Genomic DNA, 27694 nt, shown 5'->3' with positions numbered 1-27694 from the left:
CCTGCCTCCAAAGCATCAGGGAAGCAGAACAGCTGGTTGTGACTCAAATTAGGGTAAGCCAATTGCTGACAAGCACCTGGCTATTGGACAACGCTGGAACGAGCGAAGGTGTAAAAGCCCTAGAAAGATGACCGACGAGGCTGCTGTGAGAAGGCCAGCCAGCCCTAAGAACTTGATGTAAAGTAGTCTGCATTGAACCTGGAATTTTGCTATGGCTCTCCATACAGTCTGTCTCCTGTGTGCTGTGAGAGTAGCCTTCATTGATCTGGAGTCCAGATGCATGCCCAGGAAGCACATAGACTGGCAAGGAATAAGGCAACTTTTCAGTAGGTTCACCTTCAGCCCTAAGGCAGTGACATGCTCTAGCAGGTGCTGTGTATTGTTGGCAGCCTGCGGTGGCGATCTTGCGCACAGCAGCCAGTCGTCCAAGTACAGGAGAATCAACATGCCCTCCCGCTGCAGGGGGTGCAGTGCTGCCTGAATGCACTGTGTGAATACCCGGGGAGAAAGAGACAGCCTGAATGGGAGGATGCGATACTGGTATGTCTTGTCCTGAAATGTAAACTGAAGAAACCTACTGTGATGAGGTGCAATGGTGATGTGAAAGTATGGATCCTTCAAATCCACAGAGGTGAACCACATGCCGGGCTTGACAGCACGCAAAACATCTGCCACACGCAGCATGAAAAACAGAAGATGTTTGAGGCTCCTGTTTAGGCGTCTGAGGCTCCATCCTTCTTGCGGACAAGAAAGTATTTTGAATTAAATCCCCCGGGATGAATCTGGGAGTTTATTGGTTCTATCGCACCCTTCTTTAACAGGTTCTGGACCTCCGCAAATAGGGCAAGAGCCTGGAGGGGGTCCTGAACCACTGTGGGTCGAGTACTTGTGCATAGTGGGGATCTGTGATGGAACTGAAGACAGTAGCCCTGCTCGAGTATGTCAAGGAGCCACCTGTTGTCTGTAATGCCTCTCCAATGCTGTAGCTGTGTCATCCAAAAAGGGATAATGGTCCTGCTCAGCTGTAACCAGTGAGTCCCAGGCTATTAGGGACACAGTGTCCAGCCCCTCCCTGGAAAAACTGGACACCAGCTCACACCAGGACAAGGAAGAGGCAGATGTACGTGCTCTCATCCCCTCGGCCGCCAATAAGGCTTGAATACCCTGAACTGTGTTTGTAAGCTCAAACACTTGGTGAGCTACTGTAGCAGAGGAAGTGCAGTTTTTCTTTGAAGGCCCTTCAGCCTTACTAGCTGGACACTTACTGCTAATCTGTTGAGTTGTGGTCTTGGTTGAAATATTCTGAAAATCAGGGTCCAACTTAGCAAGTCGATGCTGCCTTACCTCCAAAGCCATTAAACTACACTTAGGGTAGGGATCTATTAAGGCCTCTCTAAGGTGTTGATGCCTAAACAGGTAGTACATTGGATATGGCCATCCATAAAATCCATTGGGCATGAACAGAGGGAGCATGAAGCAGCCATTGCTCACCTATATAATAAATGGATAACTCTGGTAAACCAATGGGTTAATAATGAAATGCCAAAATATGGATCCAAACAGCTACAAAGAGGCGCTGATAGCGAGTAAGTACATTAACACAGTTTTCACAGTAACCACACGTACACTGAATGACGCTCTGGTCCACCAGTGAGTGTCCGTCAGGCAATATATTGTAACCGTATAAAAACAACAGTTAACGCTACAGAGTGGTATCAGTAAGAACCCTGTTCCTGACAAAAACACTCACCTCAATACCGCTGGTTAGTGAAAGCTGCTAATGAAAAAACATGGATAACCAATGGGTCCTCTAGCGCTTGATCCATGCGGTTCAATACTTCAGTCTGGTGTCTGAATCCGTGAATAATTCTGATGTGTTAATCCGATGATTAAATCCGATATACTGTGCTTCTTGAGACACAGCTATAGTGGGGAGCAATTTCCTAGCCCAAGAGCTGTACACGTTCGAACGAGATCTCTTGAGAACGACAAAGAGGCCGACCATGACGTGAACGGAAACGGATATACTGTACCTTCCTAAACGTCATCGATCAGGGTCACGTGTGACAAAATCAATGCAAGTTTCTCGATATGATGCGCAAGCACACGACACCTTCCACTATGTTTTAACAGTCTCTGGCGGTCTGGAACAATGAAATAGAACCCAAATTAAAGTAAAAGAATGAAGGACATACTGTATATTTGCACTCAATGAAGAAGTGGAGGATGGAGTTGCTCTTCAAATATTGTCAGTTGATCTGTTAGCTGGAATGGGGACCTACATTCTTTTATTAATTGATCAGTCTGTACATGTAGATGCACTACGTGATTGATTTGATATATTCTTTTATATCAACAAGTGTTTGCTTGGAGTTTGGAAAGATTTAAACGCATCGTTAATTACCAAGACTAAGAGATATCATGAAGAGCTCATCTGTGTATAGGAGCATAATCATCAGTTGTTAAGGAAAGTCCGGTGGTAGTTTTTGATGCTATTTAGTGTTTTGGGAGAAAATTAAATATAATGTGCTTTTTAACACAGAGGAACTTTATAATAAATGTGACGCTCCAACATAGGGCAACACCGCTTATCTGCATCCCTGTCGCAGAATACTGTGCTTCAATTTAACTGGAAAGCTTGGAGTCGCTTCAAAAGTTTATTTTAGGTGAATAGAGGTGTGCAACATGTAGGCCTACTTTACGGCATCCCACAGGTTTTTCTTCAGCAACATTTTATTAAAGAAATTTGATGTCTGTCAAACAACCCACCAAAGAATCAGCAACACACTCCATAAAAATACTGTTCTTTAATTTGTCCACAACATCTCACAAATAAACACGTGGACTACGCATAATAACAGGAACATAAATTGATCGTTCAATGTGTTTAACTGAACACAAGCAATGCTTTAAATAATGAGGATGAATAGAGACGCAAATTCTCAAAGTTTATCATGCTGAAAGTAACTACACTTAAATGCACAGCGATTAAATATTACAAAAAAACTCCATCTTTCAATTCATCCCTTTAAAAGCACCACAGCCAAAAATAATAAACTCTCTAGTTTGTTGTTGTACAACTTGTGGTACATCCTGTCCCATTTGTACGATGTGTACCTTTATTTGACTTCTGTGACTCTGTATTACATACGATCATTTTCAGTCAGTTATTCAAATGCTCCTAAACAGATGATTTAAATCCATTTTATGGTTATGAGACTGGCAGATTTAATTCCTTTCTTATATTATGGAGTTTGTGTGTTTAAGGTGCAGTTTCACATGAACTGAAAGTGCACGTTCAGTCCGCAACACGCAGCTGTGTCTCGTTTCGAAGGCTGCATCATCCAGAAGTCCAATTTGTGAGCCGCATACGTAATTGAGGCTGTCTCATTTCGGAAACGCGAGTAGGACACACCGAATTCAGCCTTCGAATGCGACCTTCTTTCACGGGAATTCGGAGGATGCATGAGGTGTATCCTTCGTGGGCACTCACAACCCACAATTCTTTGCTTCAACGGAAATTAATATCATTTGTCTGAAAAAAATGTCACCAATTTGCTTAAAAATATGATGTTCAAACAAACGCAAGTAATGTAAATTCCCAAGTTGAAGTACCTTAGTAGATGGGTGCAGAGTATACAACATGTATAATTATAGTAATATATAATTAAAATAAAGTATTATAGACTAAAAGTACACCTGTAAAATCTTCTTTTTTCTCTACATCATTATAACTCTCCTAAAATGTACCTCATGCATCCTTTCCAAAGGGACTTTGTTGGCATGCTGTCATAGCAACCATGATAAGTTCTGTTTTCTTTTGTCCTATGAAGGACGTCTCGTTTAAACGAGGCTTGTTTAAAGGAGGACGCTCGGTATACCGCTGCCTTCAAAGGACGCATCCTAGCTAGCACGTAGCCTTCGAAACTAGACACAGCTGCAGCCTCCATCCGTAACCATAGCAACAGCCAGTAACCAGCCAGGCACAAGCGCAAGAGATCTTCACTTTTAGGCTTACAACGAAAAACTCCTTTGTATTAAAAATGTATTACATATATAGTATTTTTGCCACGTGTAAATAAAACATTTCTTGTCTTAACCATGCCATTTTCAGTCGCGGTTAATGGTGAAACCGTTTAATGACGACATCTCTAAACACCGCCAGTCATTTTAGTCACGTTACAGTAGCTACAGTTATGGTAATGTGAATGTGTGCCCCCCTAGAAATGTCAAATGCCCCCCTAATTAACTCATCCTGATCCGACACTGGTTAAATCCTCTGCTGTGAGTAATGTTCCCGATTTTTTAGGTGCTTTGGAGAAATGAAAGTATTTTGCTGATTCTGTCAGACACAGCTTAAATAAATAGTTGCAATAAAAAAAAGGTTAAACTGCTTGATGTTGTGAACTAGATGTGTGCAAGCAATTTTATCTTGCAGTTCTGCACTTTTGACTGTGCAGTGAAGATTGCCTTGAGACTCCCAAGATCTCTGTTTAATATGAAGCCTGTCATTCTGCATTCAGGATGCGCATAAGCAGTTTTGTGCCATTCTTCACTGGAACCTTTCTTATTTCTTACTTTGAAAGATTTGTGCAATAAGATGTTATAGTTATTTAGCCCTTTTATTTGTTGAATATCCGTTAGTTACCATGTTGAAGTGCTACGCTTAGCGTCCGTATTTCCCTATGAAACGTGTCAGATCGGGGTCACATGACCATAATGGAGCCTATTAATACATTTTTATCGTTAACACCGACTAGTCGCTCAAACAGCCTACCAACTAGTTGATTTTGAAAATGAGTAGATTTGCACATCCCTAATGACATGATGTTGTGTTTGCAGGGTATGACCAGCCAGCTTCACACATTCACTTTGAAGCGTGCAGCACTAGTGATGGGGAGTCGAGTATAGGTACCTCTAGTATAGGAATCAACTTTTGTTTGACTCTGTGTCTTTACGAACAGTAGGTGGAACACTCATTCATGTGCGTTTGAGTGAACGATAATATGCGTGCATGCAAAAGAAAGAGAGGGTGTCTGACAAACTTCAAAAGATGAAACATTCGAAACTCTGTAGTACTGCATCAAAGCATGGGGCAGTGGTTGGGGCAGTAAATGGATGCTGGTTTTATTGGTGTATGTGTAAGCATATGCTCTCCCATATGCTGCTAACAATTTGTTTATGGATTAATAATTTTTCGCACCTCCCCAGTTTCTATTTGATGATTAAATAAATTATTTTCTATTCAGCCTGTTTCTTGTTATTTCCCCCCTTGAAACTGGATATAGGCCGCAACTAGGGAATGATGTTATTGTCGTTGCACAATGTCTCTAAAGTGGACTAATTTGAACAGTTATACTAAAAGTGCGCTGATAAAACTATCAAGAGAAAATACATTTCATAATTACATTAAAATATAAATTAAGAATGGTAATTGTGGGTATACAACTTGGACAAATTTCTGTTAATGCTATCATCATTTTATAAAACTTTTTATTTCACGTACTGCACTACTTATTCAAAATTTGTTCGACATAATATTGTAAAATTATTTTAAACAATTATAACTTATTCTTTGCGTATACACACAGCAAGATATATGGTTAAAGATGAGTATAGCTTTTAGTGGTCATCTTTTCCCATCCCATTAATAGTTAAAGGTACGCTCAGTAATTTTTATATGCATCTCATCTTGGACTTACACTGACACCTAGCGGCATGGATGCAGCATTATTCAAACACAATAGTTTTCAGTTAACGTTGCCATTATAGAAACTCACTATTCACAGTAAGTCATGATTTATTTCATTTATGATTTAGGGTGCTTTCACACTTGGTTCGATTGCTTGGAATGAACCCGAGTTTGTTTTCTCCCCCTCCCGCTGCCTGCCAAATAATCATATTATTTGGGTCCGAACTGCGGTCTGATTACGTCATCAACGTGCGTATGAGCGGCAGCTGTTTACCATTGTAACTAGGCAACAACTCGAGATGTCGTCCCTGTGTTAAGTGAAGTGTTACAAGTTTGTCTCTTTGGATTTACCATGAAAACTTGCCATGCACAGAAGAACACTTGTGTTTGTCTCTCGCAGATGCATTGAACGATGTGATGAATATTAGCGTTTGTCTGCTGCGAGCCCTGCGAGTATTTAGACACGAGCAGGTTTGAGAAATGCATTATACCATAATAATTGCGATCGCGAGTCTGCAAAGACGCAAATTATACATCATCACAAGTGGTTCACATCTGTGATTTGATACCGTTGCATTCATATTAGCAGTGAACCATACCAGAGTTCACATGAACTGTTCCCCAAACCACCTTTTCAAGTGGACCCGGGTGTGCACCCGAGTTTGGAAAACAGCGTTCACATTATCCAAACAAACCGATCTTTGATGTCATTTGACTCTAGGTGCGCACCAAAAGTGCAAGTGTGAAAGCACCATTAAAGTGTCCAATAACAGGGTGGTTACTGAGACACACTTGGTCATGTGATCCAAACATGGCAGCACCCATGAGGGGACCCTCCCAATGTAGTAATAAAACAGATTTTATAAGGCTACTGATTTGACTGGAGTCTTCATCTCATGACAGTGTTCATGATTTTATACATATGTTTTAAAATTACAATTAATTCCTTTAGAAGTAAAACTTTTTTAATGAAGAAAAAATTACTGAGTGCACCTTTAAGGGTTTGGGTGGAAGAAACTGATCTTAGACCAGCAATTACAGAAAAACTTCAGCTTTATCATGAAGCAGCAATCGGACACTCGATCAGTAGATTGAGCAAGCTATATTCAAATGAAAATGAATGAGGATTTTTATAATTCCATTGATTTTCCCCTTATGCAATTTTGGGGGTTCACATAATGTCACTTGGGAAGTCACTGGCCCCTAATGGCAATGGTCCTGAATCTTGACACTGTCCTGATAAAAAAATAAATGAAGTGGAGGAGTCTATCAACTCCTACTCCTAGGACATATAGTGATTTTAATTTGTGCACTGAATGTTTATGCAATTACATTCATACGTCAGATGTATCGGTTTTTGGTATTGGAGCATTTTTACGAGTACAAGTAGCCTACATGAGCGCAGCATTTGAACCTATAACGATACCAGTATCGGCACATTCCTACTACATATCTTAAGCAGTGTAGTAAAGTTCCCACCAACATTTAGACCTGTATATTACTGACCTTTCTTCCTGTATTCCTCCACTTCACAATCTCTCCTGTTGGAGACACTGGAAGCAACCGCACAGAGCAAGAAAATGAAACAGTTTTTCTTGATTAACCTCAGTGTCATATAAGAGAAAATGAAAATATTGCCTTTAAGGTCCAGGGAATAAACAGAAGAGTCTGATAGCAATATGAGATGTCCTCACTGATATTACACACAAACCCATGAGAGATCCACTCAAGGCCAGTTTCTTATTACTGCCATCTTCATACTTGTGTGTGTGTGTGTGTGTGTGTGTGTGTGTGTTGCAGGCTGTTATGCACAAGCTGCTTGTACTGCAAAACGGAAAGAGAAAAGCTGTGGGTATTTTTATTTCTCTAGATACTCAACAATGTGTGTGAGAGAGAAAAATGGGTGGCGCTGATAATTTTGTGAAGTATAACCTTTATATATATATATATATATATATATATATATATATATATATATATATAATCTCCATTCCATACTAAAGACCTGTTCACACCAAGACTGACCAAGACCAACAAAATGATGTGAATCACAGATGAAAACTACAAAAACTTTTGGTCAAACTTTATATCAGGTGTCTTTAACTACTATGTACTAACATTAAAATACACACAATACAATGTATTTACTGTGTAACTACATGTTGTTCTGCAAAATTCTCACAAGATTCATAATTGCTGCTACTGACGTTGAGGTACAGGTAGGTTTAGGAGTAAGGGTTAGGGTTAGGGTTAGGGGTTAGAGTTAGGTTTTAGGGTAAGGGTTGGGTTAAGTACAATGCAACAAGACGTATGTACATAATAAGTACACTGTATCAAATGCTTAAGTACATAGTAGTTAAAGACTACTCCATAAAGTGGGACCAAACTATTTACACCATGTTCAATACAAATGTATTTATCAATTTTTTTTTTTATCATATATTATATAAATTGTGTAGTAAATATGATAGCATTGGTTGTACTGCCTTTAATTTATGCTGAAAAAACAAAAAAAACATTGGGTTTTCAGTACTGTATTACAGTAACAAGAGTGTTTTTTTGTTTGTTTTTTGCATAATGGACACATGATCCAAAAGCTGATATCACATTGAAGTTTTTTCACCAGCAAGATTTTTGCAACCAACAACACGACAACACCAGCAAAAATCAACCTACGCTCCAAGAAGTCAGATAATTGCAGTGCAAATGAGTGGATTTTATTTTACAAATATTTTTTAAAATATGTGCCAAAAATTCTAAATCTAAGACTTGATCTTCAGATGAGAAACACAAGACAAGGACCCATTAAGTAGCCTGAATGCTCACCTGCTGTGCTGGACCCCGCTGCTGCATGTAGGGGGGTTGAGAGGGGGCCACAGACTGCTGCTGTGGGGGACTGAAGTATGGGGGCTGACCCTGCTGGCAGTACCCCCCCATCCCCTGTGGACCGTACTGCGCTGGCATCTGCTGAAAGACACCAGGAGATGCATGAGACTTGCATACCAGGATTATATGATTATGACAAAAATCATAATTGCAGATTATTTCCTTGAAACTGTAAACACGATTACGTGATTATTAATTTTGAACACTCTATCGGCTAATATTGCCCACTATCCTTTGCTAGACGGAAAAGGAGTTTGACCGCTTGCTTCAGAATTACAATTGACATACTTGAAAAATTGAAAAATGGCGGTGAGACCGATGGCGCACCATCTCTTCATAATGTTTTTACAACATAAAACAACATTACCATTACATTAGGTTTGGTTGAACGCTGTGAAGAGAAACTACTTCGCTCTCGCTGTCAGACGAAGATGCTGATCGGCTCTTTAAATTGCGAACGATCCAGTGGCTCAATTTACATTGATCAGAAAAGGGTATGAGGGATTAATAATCCTTATTTCACCATCCTGAATTCTTTTATGTCCATCTACTGTATTTGTACTGCTTACTGTGGACGCTCTTGTGTATTCTTAAGAGCTTATAATAATCTTTATGGAAAAGTGTCAGCGCACCATTTCGAATTAAAATGGTATTATCACAAACAGAAAATGAACCAAATGAACACAATTGTCTGTTCTCATTTTATTTGTGTCATTTATTGTATCACTGAAATATAGCGGAGGTCAGATTCTCTTTCAAGAGACTGCCAAAGGAAATATAAAAACAATAAATAAAGTGATCCAGCACAATGTCATTCAAGTGTTCTGTCATTCAGATTTTTCCTTTAGTTGATGATGCAACATAAGATCACATCTTTAACTTTAAATATAACTGTTATCTGTGTTATATTTCATCTGCACCACATTGTAAACGTTACACATTGAGAAGAGATAATGATAGGAAAAGAGACAAGTTTGATTTGCATAACTAAACTTTACTACATGCATAATCAAAACATCTGCGGCTATCAATACGAAACACCCTAGAACAGATCTTTAACGCTGTTTCTTCTCCAATAAGGAAGGAATCATTATAGGGAATTGTAAATGAAATGCAATAAAGAATGATAAATTAATGATAGTAAAAATGAAATGAAGAACGTGCAGGTCATGATAACTGTAACAGGATGATTGACAGGTGAGTTACAGTGACAGGATACACATAATAATGCGAATGAAGGGTCTTTGGTTTCAAGACGCGATTTAATGACGTGACAGTATGTCCCAATACTTGCACACTTTTTTGATACACACTAAAAAGTGCACTTTTCCATCACAAAAACTGTGCACACTTTAAGGGCTAGTTTAAGCAGGTGAATTGGGACTCCTGATGAACACATCTGAATTATTATTTGAATTTGATAATGGTCAAATACTGTATGATACATATACATTAGTACACTTTGTGTAATATAACCATGTGTCACTATGTGTTGGGACGGGTTTTTTTGCATCAAATGCATCAAAATGCCCAAGTGCACGTCATTTCATATTCACAATGTAATCCAGTTGCATTCATTTTAGTTTCGTGATTTGCTTTTGTACTCTGCTTAAAAGATGTAAATAAATGCACTTTTGCTTTAGTGATAACTTTGAGGCCGTTTTTGTGACGTTGATTATCAAATTTAATTGGACTGATCTCTCACCACACATGATTCAATTTTCCTTCCTCTTTGTATTTGTATGTTAAAATGGTACAAGATTATCCTACTCAAATAAAGTGACATCAAATACAATTGTTAGGTTGAAAGTAATCCTAGTAATCAGATTAGATTACCACAAAAATGTAATCTGTGAGATTATGGTACTGATTGGAATTTTTATAATCAGTACCCAATTACAATACAGAAGTAATCTACCCAGCACAGGATTTTTTTTTCACACATTAACTAAGTTTCCATCCACTTTTTGCGCTGTTCTGTTATTGACAAAGTGAAAATGCGTAAACAATTTTTTTGTGAAAATAGCTGTCTCCTGCTCGTTTCCATTCAAATGGCCTTTTACCGATAAAATGGTGTGCGTCATGATGTCATTCTTTAAAAAAAAAAGAAAAACATTTTCACATAAGTTTTGGTTTAGCGCAAAAGAAATCTGCCCACGAGGCGTTTCCATACAGATTTTTGTGTATATCGCAAATTGTGTAACTTTTGCGTCCCCACATTTGTGTAAAATGGAGAGAGCATTGAGCCAATTTACTGAAGTTGGCCAGCTTACTGTCATTTTAATTTCACATAATTGCATTGCAGGGCTCAACATTAAGCATTGCCATGTGCATGTCCTTCTGACAAGTAAACTGGTCATTCACTTGTCCGGAGATAAAAAAAAAGGGGCGAAAGAAAGAAAAAAGAAAAGCCTCCATCACCATCATTACAGCTAGTGGGAATCACATTAAGAGCACAGTCCAGAAAGACGGTTAAATTATCACTCAACCTCAAGCCTGTATACAAATGTGATTTTTGGCAGAATGTTAGTCACAGTCACAATTCATTGTCACTGCATCTTTTTTTCCATGCAATAAAAGTGAATGGTGACTGAAACTAACATTCTGCCTAACATCTACTTATTAGTTGCACGGAAGATAGAAAGTTAGATGGGCTTAAAACAAAAAGAGGGCGAGTAATGATGTCAGAATTTTTGGTAATTATTTACAATAAGGTTCCATTCATTAACATTACATAATGCATTAGCTATCATCAACTAACAATGAACAATATATTTTTATAGCATTTATTAATTTTTGTCAATGTTAGTTACTAAAAAAAATATGATTATTCAATGTTAGTTCAAAGTGCATTAACTAATGTTAACATATACAGCATATTTTTATTTTAAAACTTTACCAATATATGTTGGAATTAACATTTACTAAGATGAATAAATGATGTAAAATATTGTTCATTGTAAGTTCATGTTAACTGATGTAGTTAACTAACGTAAACAAATGGAACCTTATTGTAAAGGGTTACCAAATTTTCATTTTTGGGTAAATTATCTCTTCAAATCAGTTCTCGCCAGTGGCATTAAAAATGGCTGTTTAATATTGACAATTAATTTCAATAAAAAAATGCATTGAAATGTTAACAGATAACATCCTGAGAGAACCTTGCTACTAAATCTGTTATGATGTATATTAAAAACAGATAGGTATATTAAAGATTGATCATATATTTTCATTTTATGTATTCTATTAATGTTATAGTATTAATATTATAATAATATTTTTATTTATGTATATTGGTACACTTATTAAATCTGACTGATTCATGTGGCAGAGAAAATAGCTCGGATGCATACATCAGATGGAGCTTTAGAGAGATGAGAGGTGTAACAGGTCTTCAGGATGATGTCTGTTCATCATAAGTCTGTTTTAAGTGTTTCTCTTCACTCTACAGATAGTAGCATTACACAAAGCATATTTGCAGTTTCTACCTTTCTTGCTGTATTATGAGGAAGCGACAAAATTTCTTGCTCTGTTGCATGCTTGCAATGAAGACAGCTTTGTTGATTATAAACAGGAGAGATAGTTTTATCGCATCAATTGCTTACAGAGACGTGGTACAACACCATTCGCATGTACAGTTAACAGGTTTATACCCGTTTATATACACTAATCAGCCACAGCATTAAAACCACTGACAGGTGAAGTGAATAACATTTATTATCTTGTTACAATGGCACCTGTCAAGGGGTGGGATATATTAGGCAGCATGTGAACAGTCAGTTCTTGAATTTCATGTGTTGGAAGCAGTAAAATATGGGCAAGCGTAAGGATCTGAGCGACTTTGACAAGGGCCAAATTGTGATGGCTAGATGACTAGGTCAGAGCATCTCCAAAATGGCAGGTCTTGTGGGGTGTTCCTGGTATGCAGTGGTTAGTACCTACCAAAAGTGGTCCAAGGTAGGACAACCGGTGAACCGGTGACAGGGTCATGGGCACCCAAGGCTCACTGATGGGCGTGGGGAGCGAAGGCTGCCCGTCTGGTCCGATCCCACAGAAGAGATGCTGTAGCACAAATTGCTGAAAAACTTAATGCTAGCCATGATAGGTGCGTATGGGGCTGCGTAGCCACAGACCGGTCAGAGCGCACATGCTGACCCCTGCCCACCGCCGAAAGCACCTACAACGGGCACGTGAGCGTCAGAACTGGACCATGGAGCAATGGAAGAAGGTGGCCTGGTCTGACGAATCACGTTTTCTTTTAGACCATGTAGACGGCCTGTGCGTGTGCGTCGTTTACCTGGGTGTAAATATTGCACTGACATAAGGGCTGTATATCTGCATGTTCCAGATTGCAAGTGCTTCCAGGAGATCAGCATTCCTCAGCTCCTTCGTGTCCAAGGCTGTTAGAATCCAGCTCCTTCCCCACTGTAACGTGGCCCTGAGCCCCAGTGGAAGACGTCGCTATCAACAAACTCATTGATCGATCAAGGAGAACATAAATATCATTACTAAACCTCTTTCCAGAGACCCTGACATTAGTGTATACTATCAGTTTATGATTATCTAATGTTCCATAGCTTGCATATCCTGTGTATCAAATGTCTAGCAAATAAACTGAGTTATTTGTTTAAATAGAAATAAGGTTTTCACCTTATTAATTAATAGAGAAACAGCAATTTATCTTTCATAAGATAATAGTCATACTTTGCCATTGCTACATCCAATTCAACCACTTGCATCTTTCCATCCTATGCACTTTATTTACCTATTCATTTATTTTATCTTTAGGCACATTAGTACCATTTTGTAGTTTTTGTTAGTTATGCTTGTTTATCTTTTTGTAAATAAAACTCATTTTATTACAATTGTGTGTTCCTTGTGTTGATGATACGGAACAGCTCTAAAGTTTAGGCCGAATTTTACGAATCCTTCAGATGACCAGCTCCCTCCAATTTACATATTTATTTTGTTGTTAAGGTGAAACTCCTTAGCTGGTGCCCTGAGGATGGAGGGAGGGGCTGTCTGATATTACTAATCACATACACATACACCTTAAGTGAAGTGTGATCATAGCTCACCACATACTTGTGTGAGGCCCAGTTCATTTCAATTGGTGCCAGGGTGATTCTCACTACAAAGCCAACTTTCACCACTTATTTTTCTGAATAAGAACATTTGAAATGCAAAAAATGTAGCCTTTATGTAGTTCATTACCCTAATGCCATCAGTATTGGTTTCTATGTAAGCTCCGGGTGAGGGCAAATGTTTTTTGCTGCTATTTTTAAATCTTTATTATTATTATTATTATTATTATTATTAATGCATATTGTTCATTTATATTTTTTTTCAAAAAGAAATTTGTAAAAGATAGCTTATTTTGAAACCATTATATAAAATTCACGTCCGCGTCATACTTGTTATTTTTAACTTACATTTTAATTTACGAGTAATCTATTACTTTTTAATAATGATTATTTATTATTATTTTGTGGTTTAGAGTGCTTGACTACAAAATTACTCAATAATGCCCATCCCTAAAGTGAAAGCAGACACTTCTAGCTATGCAAGCTCGATTTCCTCCATTGTTCTGTTCCAAAATGCGTTAGAAATAAATTCATAACACAACGCAAGTAAGCGTTGCATTCTCAATGTTGCCGCAAGGGGCACTATTAGTGACATTAGTGTGAACTTTCCATTAGTGTGATTCATGGCTTATCGGTTAACTGGTTAATGCTGCCGTTTATAGTTGTTTAAACGAATTTGCCAAAATCTGCATCCCTAAATCTTAGTTAATGTTAGTTTATAAATTTACAATTGTTTATTGTTAATTTATATTGCATTAACTAATGTTATACAACTTTAAAAGCTAAAAAGGGTTATGGAAAAATTAACCCTTAACTACATTAATAAATGCTGAAAAAGTATTGTTAGTTATAGGTGCTGTAAGTTACTTTTTTCATGGAAAAGTATGCAAAAATTTTTCCTAATATCACTGAAAAAGTGTCACGAGACATCTCACCGGTCACTGTGAACGCTCTAGACTTTGTAAACAAACAAAAAAATTTCCATGGTACACAGTCTCCGACGATTTCTGCCTGTCAATCATTTTGCGAGTTCTCATAGTGTTGTCGTTGCAGCGAATTATTGAGGCTTAATGCCATATTCTGATTTATAATTTGTCAATTGAGGGCGCTATTTCGGTAAAGTTGTGTTTGACAACCGTGGGAACATGCTTTGTGTTAATTTTAATGGTATTGGTGCTGTGTTTTGGAAAGAGGGGGTGTGGAAAGTTAGAACAGCTAGAATTGCTTACAGCACCTTTAATGTTAACTATTGTGTTAAAAATGTTTAAGGAATACAACCTTTTTTGTAAAAAAAAAAAAATCAAGCTTCTTGTGAAATGTTTGTGCCATCTTTGTATAAATGAATGAGGCTTTGTTTGATATTTTCTTATCTAATGCAATGGCATACATACATTGTGTGTGAAATGTGGCTTAGGAATAGTTTACACATAAATCTAAATTTTGTCAACATTTACTTACCCTCAAGTCGTTCCAAACGACTTTAACTTTTTTTTTCATGGAACGCAAAAGGAGAGGTTAAGCAGAATTTTTCACTTTCATTGCATGGAAAAGAGATGCAATGAAAGTGGCTGAGGCTGTCAGCCTGTCACATTGTGCCAAACATTGTATTTCCCCGGTAAAAAGAAAGTCATACGAGTTTAACAATTTGAGATGAAATGAGGGTAAAAATTTTCACTTTTGGGTCAACTTTTACTATTAAGGCCACTGCCTTACAAAAAATCTAAACTAGCCGGAAACTTGCCGCAAATTTGCCATGAACTCTTGAGGATTTTTTTTTTTACTTTCGTAAGGATTTTTCACCAAACAGTCACTTCTAAAAGATTTCACATGGCATGTCAAAGCAGTGAGGGCAATAATAAAAAAATAAAAAAATGATGTTAAATGGTGATCTCCACCCCAAAATATTAACGGTCTACCATCGATTGTTCATCCGATCAGTAACTTCAGCATCTGGGGTGTGACGTCTTAAGAGTAAGTATTAAAGAGTCCCTATTATGCTTTTTGGGATTTTACCTTTCCTTTAGTGTGTAATATAGCAGTTTGTGCATGTAAAAGGTCTGCAAAGTTTCAAAGCACAAAGTCCAAAAGGGAAGTTATTCTCTCCCACAGACAACACTGCTCAAGAACTACAAGAAACGGCTGGATTGTAGTCCAGCCATTTCTTCCCTAAATTATCTACGTCACTATGTAACACGTTTGCATAATGCTCGCCCACCCTCAAACAAATGTAGTTATAGCCGAGGCCAGGAAGAGTTGGGTTAGTGTTGTCGCCATGTCGAGAAGGCCCTTTTTTATTCACTGCGAAAGCAAAACCTCTTTGTTTGGACATTCAAAGGAATCAGTGGTTAAATTTATTTTTACCACTATTCCTCAGCAGTACAACTAGGGCTGCCCCCTGATAGTCGACCAAACCTTAGTCAATGAGAAGAGTCTTGGTCGACCAAGTTTTGATTGGTCGGTTGGTCTCAGAAAAAAAAAAAAAAACCTCGACAGGAAACCGCCGAACACCGGTATTACCACTGGTTGGATGCTAGGTGGTACTATGGGGTAATTTTCATTAAGCAGGGTTAGGGTTACTATATATATATATATCTTGCAATATCCAATTACATCGGAAACCCCTGGGCTGAGGGATCGGTGAATATTCTTGCTTTAGTGATTTTGCATTGAAAATTTAATTTATTTATTTAAAAAATGAAAAACTTAAATCAAATACATTTCTAAATTCAAACTGCACTCCAAACGAAAAGAAAAAGCAAATAAAATAATAATAATATATACAAGTAACCTTCCATTTACTGTCAGGCAAGTATCCTCTAAACATGCAGGTGGAAAATTACTTACACAAATGAAGACATAAAAACAATTCTACATGTAAACATAATAATTATAATGATGATAATAATCACAGAAATATAAATCATGGTTCGAGGTGAACATGTTTTTGTATTATTTTATGTTTTAATCACAGATGTATAGGCTGCAGAATTGCGTTGACAATGAACTGCTCTGTGGAAATAAAGCGAACTGAACTCAAAGCACCTCCTGAGCTGAGATGTCTGAGGTCATTTGCAGCACTCATAGACGATACTGTTCTTGCAAAAAATAAAAAAAAATTTAAAAAAATCAGAAGTCAGAAACAAAGAAAGAGTGAGAACCTTTTACATGCATGTGTTCCACGAGACTGCACGCCTCCGAACAAACATACATGCGCATAGACTGCTTTTCTGTCATCTGTTCTTAAAAATATAATAAAGTGTGTTTCTTCAAGCGTGTGTCTGTGTGTCTATATGGGCAAATTATTTGTAATATTAATTTGATAATAATAATAGCCTAATAATAATAATAATAATAATAATAATGTTATACATTAATGGGAAAACGAGCCAAATATCGTCTTGACATCGTCAGAGGCATCAGCTCTTGGCGATCACTCTGACCAACCCTAATGTGCATTTCTATCTATAAATTAACAAAATGTTCAGACAGTGTCCTTGCTGGTTTTTCCGACACATTCAGAATCATTACGGCTTTTGTCGGTGTCGCTGCGGCTCGCTTTGTGTGTGCGATTGTAAAATTTATATTTTAAAATCTCATTATTACGGTTTAGTATTTCTCTGTAATGTAGAACAGTGTTAGCAATGTTACTTATAACATTCTTTTTCAGCCCTGGAACTCAAAACATTTTTATGATGCCCCCAAAATATATATATATTTAAGTAATTAAATTAATATCATAAATGAGCGACTAGTCAACTAATGGCTTAAATTAACACCTACTAGTCAACTAGGAAAATCATTGGTCGGGGGCAGCCCTAAGTACAACCACAACCAATGCCGGATTTTCAAGATGGTTACTTCCTGAAAGATGGTGCAGTTCCCACTTTGTTGGGACAATCTGGCGCTTCAGGATCACAACCTGTAAGTTTGTTTGTTTATTTGTGGATTTATCTGCTACTGAGAGTTCAAATGCTGAGTTCTGTGTTGTAGCTACGGTGTACACCCAGTGCACAGCTGCAGGCCTCTGCTATCCCGCTAGCTAATGTTATTGTGTTGAAATAGTTTTGCTAATCAGCTGCGGGCCCACTTTTACCTACAATTATGCAGATTGTCTGTCATTCTTACTATCATGAATAGTGATCAAGTTTTTACAAACAGTCATTTTACGTCTGCAATCCACAGTAGTGCTCGGCTAACTTGCTATGTATGTTATTGTTTTGGTAAGGGTTTACTATTCAGCTGTGGGCTGGCTTTTACCTAAAACTGTGTAACAAAATGATCAATCTCAAGAGTCTTATATAATTATATAATTACAAGCTGTAATGTTACGGCCGCTATCCACGGTAGTCTACGGCTAACTTGCTCACTAACTGGAAGTAAGCCTCTGTTCTCCGTTCATATCATAAACGTTTGGATACACCCATTCCAGCAAAAGATGACTAATTTAGATGTACTACTTGTCTTTTACTTGAGGCTTTGTTAGGTTCACAATTATCAACAGTGTACTTGTAAGAAAGCACTAAATTAAAACTTGCCACTGTGAAATGTCCTGCTCAAGTCGTGCTTGCGAAGGTGGTTCGGTTCGATCAGGTTGTTCTTCCAAACTTTCATTATTTCATTTATTATCAAACTCTGGCTCGAACAGGTACGTCAAAAACCGACGCCACTGTTACCATAGTTATAGTAGTGTTTACAGCATTGTGTTTACCCAGAAAGACTCGGGAGCTGAAACTCGGTTATGGTAAGGGGCGTTACATTTCCAACACACGCTCTACTCATTTGACCAGTCACAACAGACTAGGCCAGCTGACCAATCAGAGCAGACTGGGCTTTTCGGAAAGGGGGGCTTTAAAGAGACAGGAGGTAAATCAGAGCATTTCGGCCAGAGTATGAAGAGCGGGGAAATGTACAGTATGATAAATTATGTGTTTTTTGAACATTAAAGCATGTAAACCTATTCTAGTAGACCCCCAAAATAAAATTATGAACCTGTAAATTAGCATAATATGATTTTTCCCCTTTTTCACCCAATTTGGAATGCCCATGTGCTTTTAAGTCCTCGTGGTCGCGTAGTGATTCGCCTCAATCCGGGTGGCGGAATCAGATGCCTCCGCGTCTGAGACCGTCAACCCGTGCGTCTTATCACGTGGCTTGTTCAGCGCATTGCCACGGAGACAGCTCATGTGGAGGCTTCACGCCATCCACCACGGCATCCACGCTCAACTCACCATGCGCCCCACTGAGAACGAACCGCATTATATCGACCACGAGGAGGTTACCCCATATGACTCTACCCTCCCTAGCAACCGGGCCAATTTGGTTGCTTAGGAGACCTGGCTGTAGTCACTCAGCACAGCCTGGGATTCGAACCAGCAAACTTCAGGGGTGGAAGCCAGCATCTTTTACCACTGAGCAACCCAGGCCCCATAAATATGGGCTCTTTAAATATTCTCACAGTACTGAAACAACAATGACACGGTGAGGAGATATCTGAACACAAAGGGTCTCAGTGGGTGTGTTTGTGCTTAGTAATCCACAACTATTCCCCCCTCCTATGACAAGTTGTTTTCATGATCGTGTTATGTAAGAGATTTTTAAGGCAACAGCTGCCCCCCTTCCTCCGTTGTAGTCCTCATTTGTCATTCATACCAAAAAGAAAACAAATCCATGAAGCATGTTGATGTGTTTTTCCCGCTCATCTCTTTAATATATGCAGAAGTGTGTGAGCGAGCATACGCACACACAGGGCTCAGATGAATGTAGGGCTGTGTTTTCCCAAGCTTCTTTAATAAGGAAACTCAAGTCAAACAAGGACAAACCCAAAACTACACTATGCAAAAATATTTAGACCACTGGCTTTAAAACATTTTTAATCTTCTGTGCGTTATTTGAGGAGAATGCAAAAGGATAGCAATGTTTAGGAAGTCAAAATCCCATTTACTCCATAGAAAAGTTTTTGGAAATATTTTTATACGTGTACACCTTTCATGAGCTCCAAGGTTGTTACTCGATTGTATATGCTTCTGTAGAAGCCACATGTCAGCATAATTTCAACTTGATTAAAAAAAAAATATTAGTGCCAAATATCCAGTGAACTAAACTACCCACAATCCTAAAGAAAGATCCACCAATCAGAGAAGTTGCTGTTACCAAGAAAGCAAAAATCACAGGAAAAGTCTTTTTTTATGATGTAAAAATGTATTTCTGTAGTGTTTTGTGTCATCTTGGACCTGAATGGTTTGTTTCAACTCTTTAATAAAAAATCTCTTTAGATCTCTATGGAGAAAATGAATAGGGAGAAGTTCCAAGGCCACTGGAAAAAGTGGGAGTTCACTGTTGTGAATCAAACTTTGTAATGTTGTGATTCATATCGGAGCTGGTTGGTTTGGTTCATGGCTTAGAACTCTTTATAAATCATTTTTTGAAATCACTATTGAGAAAATGAAGGCGAAAAATACTTCAGGAACCAAAATCACTGAAAAACTGGGCAGTCACTGCTGCAATCTTTTGCCCTGTTTTTCCAGTCCTTTCATCACTCTATCAAAAAAAATAATAAAGGATTTAAAAGGATGGCGCACAACTGTAGCAAAATCTAACAACGAGATTGCGTTCAATCCCCAACAGCACAGTTAATCTGTTTCATTGCAATGTACTAAGATTGTCAGGCATGAGGAGGCTGGGGGCAGGTGAGCGGGTGGTCAGATGGTCAGTGGCACTGCCCCAGGGGGGTTGAGGACTTGTGCTGATTGTGTTGTGACAGGACACAGTGTCCTCTTACTGAGCCTTCAAAACACCTGTCAGGACCAGCGCCCCCCCCGCTACGCACCTGCTCCTCACCCACCTGAGCTCACGCACTCATTAAACACCTACCGCCTTCAGCAGACTCCAATGTGAGTCTGATAATGCCTAAGAGTCCAGGGAAACATAGAGGTGAACAGGCCACATTGTATTTAAAGACACCATGAAAACAAAATTGATCCTAAGTACTTTTAAAATACATATTCCTTGTTTCATTGTACACAATTCATCAGTGCATGTTAGGGATGCTCCGATCAGGATTTTTACAGCCGATATCGATCACCGATCTTGTCACCTGATTGGCTGATACCAATCATTTCACCTTTTATCAAGATCTCTGTCATAACTGACTATATGTAAGCTTTCTGCACACTGTCACTGTTAATTTAATTTTCCTCTTTCCAGTAATATCACTTTGCCTAGTTTTTGCTGACAAAAAAAGTTTTAAAAGTTTAAAGGCTTATTAACACTCATGTGGTGTTTGGGTCATTTTTGACCCATTTTTATTTTGTTTCTTTAATAAAAATGGTATCGTTTATCTGAGTGGTACAAGACTTTGTGACTTTTCCTCCACTAGCTATCTAAACACACACAAAAATCTGGACTTGACTCAATAAGTCTATGTGGTCTTCAAAATTAACCCGCTATAGGAAATGAATGGGAAATATTAAAATACACAGTTTATTTATTGTTTTTTATTTGTCAAATAAAAATCAATAAATCAGATACAATGCAGAACATAACCACACATAAATGAAGAGGTGAGACTATAAAACATCCACAATGCAGAAAATACATGCATGCACTCACCCCCACACACACATAAAGGTTTGTTTGATTATATTAGTGATCTCTCATTGACTTCCATTGATTTCATTTCAGGCTAATGATATTTCCTATTTCCAAACTCTACCCCTAAACCTAAACCTAACCATGTGGACAATCACTAGGTTTGGACATGTGGACATCACCTTTAAATTGTTTAACGTGTGTCAAACATTTTGGGTAGCCTTCCAAAAGCTTCTCACAATAGTTGCTGGAATTTTGGCCCATTCCTCCAGACAGAACTGGTGTAACTGAATCAGGTTTGTAGGCCTCCTTGCTCACACATGCTTTTTCAGTTCTGCCCACAAATTTTCTATCGGACTGAGGTCAGGGCTTTGTGATGGCCACTCCAATACCTTGACTTTGTTGTCCTTAAGCCATTTTGCCACAACTTTGGAGGTTTGCTTGTGGTCATTGTCCATTTGAAAGACCCATTTGTGACTGAGCTTCAACTTCCTGGCTGATGTCTTGAGATGTTGCTTCAATATATCCACATAATATTCCTTCTTCATGATGCCATCTATTTTGTGAAGTGCAGCAGTCCCTCCTGCAGCAAAGCACCCCCACAACATGATGCTGCCACCCCCACGCTTCACAGTTGGGATGGTGTTCTTCGGCTTGCAAACCTCACCCTTTTTCCTCCAAACATAACGATGGTCATTATAGCCAAACAGTAAAATGTTTGTTTCATTACACCAAAGGACATTTCTCCAAAAAGTAAGATCTTTGTCCCCATGTGCACTTGCAAACTGTAGTCTGGCTTCTTCCATGCTAAGCAGAATATGTCTCCTTCCTGAGCGGTATGATGGCTGCATGGTCCCATGGTGCTTATACTTGCGTACTATTGTTTGTACAGATTAACGTGGTACCTTCAGGCGTTTGTAAATTGCTCCCAAGGATGAACCAGACTTGTGGAGGTCCACAATTTCTTTTCTGAGGTCTCGGCAGATTTCTTTTGATTTTCCCATGATGTCAAGCAAAGAGGCACTGAGTTTGAAGGTAGGTCTTAAATTACATCTACAGGTACACCAATTCAGTACACCTCCTATCAGAAGCTAATTGGCTAATTGTCTAAAGGCTTGAGTTAACTTAGGGGCCGTTTACACGACAATGTTTTCAACTAAAAACTGAAAACTTTTTATGTGTTTTGGCTGTTCGTTTACACAACAACGGCGTTTTGGGGCCTGAAAACGCAAACTTTTGAAAACGGGTTTCAAAGTGCAAGTTTTTGAAAACGATGCCGTTATCGTCTCCGTGTAAACATACAAAAACGCGAATTTGTGAAAACGATGACATCATGCGCATGCGTATTACGTGTTCAGTCTATAGGCATGGCGCGAGTACTTTAAAACAATGCCCAAGACATTCAAAACTACAATGGCGGACTACAGGACTGTGTTTGTGCTGCTCAAGATTTTGAGTTTATTGACGCTTCTCCAGCAAAGTAATTGTAGTAATAAAGCAAACTCATCGTCCGTCCAGACAAAATTGCTCGATGCTTTCGCCATCTTCATTGTTTGTATTCACTGCTCTGTGGAAGAATGCTTATGTGCGCAGGCGCGTAGTGTTTCTTAACAAAGTGACATCGCCAGCTACTGGCCTGGCATGCATAATACAGCCTTTTTAGTCGTTTTCACGGATCCGTGTGAACGGGGGTCGTTTTGGAGCGGTTACAAAATGAGTTTTAATGACTTCAACCTAAATGTATGTAAACTTCTGACCTCAACTGTATTAAACCAAAGCGGTCAAGTGACGTTTAGATCCTCTAGTGGTCAAACGTCTTTTTGGGCTATACAAATTTGCAGGTCAGAGTTCACCAAACTTGAATGTTGGTACCCAGTGAAAGACAAAGCTACTTTCGCTCTCCTGCATTTGCGTCAAGTTGTATGAATTCAAGGGAATGGGGCACAAAGTCTAGCGAGACCACAGCTTTAGCAAATAGCAGTAATAACCAAACGTTAACCAATAACATCATCGCCTAAAAATCCAATCAAATTCTGCTGGATAAAATCAATCCCACCCTACGTTATTTCCCCACTGGATATTCCATTTCAAAATTACATCACATTATCGAAATTAAAGGGATAGTTCACACAAAAATTTAAATTCTGTCATCATTTTCTCACACTCATTTTTTCCCAAACCTGTATAACTTTCTTCAGCGGAACACAAAAGGAGATGTTAGACAGAATGACAGAATCTGTCACCATTCACTTTTACTGTATAGAAGAAAGATGCCATCGAAGTGAATGATGAATGAGACTAACATACTGCCTGAAATTTCAATCCCTTTAAAGGCAAGCCGAAAGAACGCTGTTTTATGTTGTCTTTAAGCATGTATAAAGGTGCATAAACAAATACTCTACAGTACATTCATATTTTGCAAAACAAATTATTTCTTATATTGGTGCTTTCCCATGGGTTAAGTTTTTTTTTTATTTTATTCTTTTTGTAAAAAAGTTACATATATTGTATGACCAAAACGCAGTCAGAAAACATATGATTTTAAAGGTTTTAAGAATACAAATAACACAGCATGGTTCCCCTGGTCTCAGCCAGATGACACATCAAATTTTAGGTAGGGTTGTAAAAAAAAATAAAAAAAACTTGTCCTTTGGCCAACTTGACACCCCCAGTAGATAAAGTAATTACGGTGTCCCTCCCGGTCCAGTACGACAGCTGAAGTATGTTAACAAGAGATGGGCGGTATTACTAAAATCGAATATCATGGTAACAGAACATGTATTTATTTATTTTTATCTTTGCTGGATATTTTGTTTAATACTTCATAAATACTCTTATTTTGTTCCACTGAGTAAACCAAAATCACATATGTTTGGAACAACATGAGGGTGAGTAAATGATGACAGAATTTTCATTTTTGGGTGAAATCTCCCTTTAAAGCAAACACACAATCTGTCAGTGTTCTAGGCCATAGTGAATAACAACCAGTCTGTGGAGCTGAACTTAACTCACTCCAGCAGTCAAGTTTATATTTAGTGTCACAGTCAAAACCCAGAATAGGTCGGCCCAGCAGAAAACCAGACTGCCTGCCAACCTCCTCTGACAGACAAGCAACTCATTAGACTGTCAACATCTCTGGTACTCTGGGAGCACTGTCGCTCCACGCTGACAGGGTCTACAGAACCGTTTCATCTGCAACACACTCAGCATTTCCTCACGGGCTGTCAATGTTTAGAACACCAGCCTGTGGGACATTCAGTTTCCCGTGGACACAATAGCATGAAGAGCCCTGTTGCTACCACTGTTTGAAAGCTATGAGTCAGTGCTGCTAATCCTGATAGCTGCGCATAGAAAATAGATATCATAGAAGGACTGACACCCGTGTGGCAGCCAATAACGTGGCTAAAAACCTTCTAGCATGGTGAAACGTGAAGAACTGCCATTAGACAAGCAACATAACTAGGTCGTACAATATTTTCTACGTAGATAGTAATGAAAATATGCAGAATTCTGCTAAATGGATTTAAATATGGTGATAATTGCTCACAGGAGCTGAGATGAGAATTACACTTTTATCGGTAGCTGAAAGCATACAGTATTCAATACGATTTTGCCATATATCAGTACAGTATAAACTAAATCTTATATCACAGAAGTCATTTGACAGTAATTATGATTAACAAATGACTGATAAGTCTGGCATCAGTGCAAAAACAGCTTCACAATTTATAACACTTCAGTTACAAACAAAAATGGTCAAAACAGTAATACATAAATATTACTGGATAGTGATCGTCAGGAATTTAATGTTTCCATTTCTGATTCCTCTTAACAAATCAGGCTCCATAATGCTTCCTTTCACAATTCTTTCTGTACTTTTGGGGAAATAAATGCAATTAATATTGGAGTTACTGCCTTTAGCCTGCCACGAAATGATGGGATTTTATATTTCAACAGAACAGGTTCTTGCAAAAGGTGTTTATACAGACTTGGATATTTTGTTAATTATTTTCCTTGTTGTAAAATAGATAAAATTACACACACACACCAAAAAAAAAAACACACACAAAAAAACACAATGTGTATCTTTAAAAACATATAGTCATATCAACAACCATCCAGTAATTACTCTAATTTAAGTCTCCTGAGCCTTAAGGTGCACTAAGTAATTTTTTCCTCATTATAAAAGTTTAACTCCTAAAGATATGAATTGCAATTCTGTAATATATGTAGGAAATCATGACCACTCACATTGAAATAAAGACTCCAGTCATATCAATAACCTTATAAAAGCTGTTTTATGCTTCATGGAGAGGGTCTGCACATGGGGGCTGCCATGTTAGGATCACATGACCAGCCAAAAACTACTCGCTTAATTTCAGTACTCGTCCTGTTATTTGACACTTTCACTCATTGATTAAAGTAATCATGTGAATGTGAATGCAACATTTCTACAATGGCATCTGAAACTGAAAACTAGTGATTTTAAATGATGCTGCATCCAAACCACTAGGTAAGTCCGAGATGAAACAAAGACAAAAGTTACTGACTGAACCTTTAACCCTCCTATGGTATTCGGTCATTTGTGTTCAAATTTTATTTTATTTTTTATTTTATTTTTTTCCTTTATCTGAGCAATACAAGACTTGGTGACTAACTCCTTTCACCATCGGAACATAAAAAAAATTTAAAAAAATAAAAATTTAAAAAAAAATCGCTTGATTCGATAAGTCTAAGTGGTAGGGGGAAAAAAAGAGACACCTTTGGTATAGGCGGTCAAACTTGACCGACCATTTTTGAAAAGAACAAAAAAGAGCAATTTTTTTAAATCTGTCAAATAAAATCAATAAATCAGCCACAATGCAGAAAAAACCTACAGAAATTACAAGATGAGACTCTAAAACATCCTCAGTGCAATACAGACACACCCACTCATATACAAACACACTTACACAAAGAAACATATACTGGTGAGACTATAACACAGAGCTTTTTTTTTTTACATTTGTCCAAAAAAAAAAACAGTAACAATGCTAAACACACACACTTAGAAATGAAGGGGTAAGACAATAACAGACTCACAATGCAGAACACACGCACACATGAAACCAGGGAATAAATAAGTGGAGCTCTACAGCCATCTTTTGGTCATTATTGGCAGTACAAGTCATCTGTTGTTTTCCAGCTGATGGCAGCAATCTGACACACTCTCTCACATACACACACACACACACACACACACACACACTAGGGATGGCACCGATCCGATACCTGGATCGGTACCGGATCCGATACTGACGTTTTTACCCGGATCAGGAATCGGCCCAACAAACCCGATCCAAATCCGATACCGCATGTTGGTCATTGACGTTACTGTCAAGCTCAAATAATGACATAAATAACCTTCAAATCACCATTAAAGTAGTCCATATAACTCGTGCATTTTATTCAGGCACTAACAGTCATCCAAAAACTTTGTGAATTGCAAAAGGCTGTGTTAAATGATAAATATACAGTCAGCATGCACAGCTTAGACTCTGGCACCACGTTTTACTGAACGAGCGCTGCTCTGCCAACACAAACACACATAAAAACGTGCAGAGGCTCGTGATGCGCTGCTCAGTGCAATATGTGGTCGCTCCACACAAACTCCACCTCAGATGTAGATGATCAATAGTTTGGTTACTTATAACATGCATTGAGAACGGCACCGGACAAGCATTTTACCAGATGCTGAATAAGAAACTTATTACACTACTGTGAATTAGCCTACAAACAAACACTCAAACACAGACTTCCTGGAGCGCTCAGTGCCGGACTTTCAAAATAAAAGCCTTAAGAAATGAATTTTATCACCAATGTATAGTAAAATTCTTCTTTATTATTATTAGAAATGACAATAAAAACAAATTGGGTTCCAAAAATTACTGTGTGATTGAAAAGTGGATTAATATACTAATAAAACTCAAATTAAATAAATAAATAACACAGAGAGAGAGAGAGAGAGAGAGAGAGAGAGAGAGAGAGAGAGACAGAGAGAGAGAGAGAGAGATCTGAAACCATTTACAAGTCCAGATACAAGTTAAAATGCGTAATGAGAACTGGCTTCTTTTCTACTGAAGACTTTCACTGGAATTACTGTTATTTTGCTGCTGCATCCTGCAGACTATTTAACAATAAAGTTTTGCACATGCTCTTATGTAATTGTTTTTTGTTTTCCTATTTTATAATTAAACAAAGTATTGTTAGAGGTTATTGTTTCTTTACACAAAGAGTATTCCCAATCAGTTCCACACAGTGAATTATACATGTTCTAAACTCATTAAGAAAAAACAACATTGGTATCGGAATTGGATCGGAAGAGAAAAAATGGTATCGTTCCATCCCTAACACACAAACACACATTTGCTCAATAAAATTTTACTATAGAAAGTTTGAAATTGCA

At 38.1% G+C, this 27694-nt stretch overlaps 1 protein-coding gene across 5 annotated transcripts in view; it reads right to left on the bottom strand.

Moving 5' to 3' along the window:
* The window catches only part of LOC127409876 (AT-rich interactive domain-containing protein 1B-like), a 178445-nt gene that overhangs the window by 127644 nt on the left and 23107 nt on the right, over positions 1 to 27694 (bottom strand). For 3 of the 5 annotated variants that reach the window (XM_051644796.1, XM_051644799.1, XM_051644798.1), the window contains exon 3: positions 8519 to 8659. In XM_051644796.1, the coding sequence (XP_051500756.1) occupies positions 8519 to 8659 (141 nt within the window). The remainder of the gene's footprint in view (positions 1 to 8518; positions 8660 to 27694) is intronic. The other 2 variants (XM_051644797.1, XM_051644800.1) reach the window with 1 other exon arrangement.

This window comes from Myxocyprinus asiaticus, chromosome 19 (genome assembly GCF_019703515.2).
Source record: "Myxocyprinus asiaticus isolate MX2 ecotype Aquarium Trade chromosome 19, UBuf_Myxa_2, whole genome shotgun sequence".
In the NCBI taxonomy this organism is placed as follows: Eukaryota; Metazoa; Chordata; class Actinopteri; order Cypriniformes; family Catostomidae; genus Myxocyprinus; species Myxocyprinus asiaticus.
Note: the sequence above shows the minus strand (reverse complement) of the source record. Positions and strands in the feature narration are given on the sequence as shown.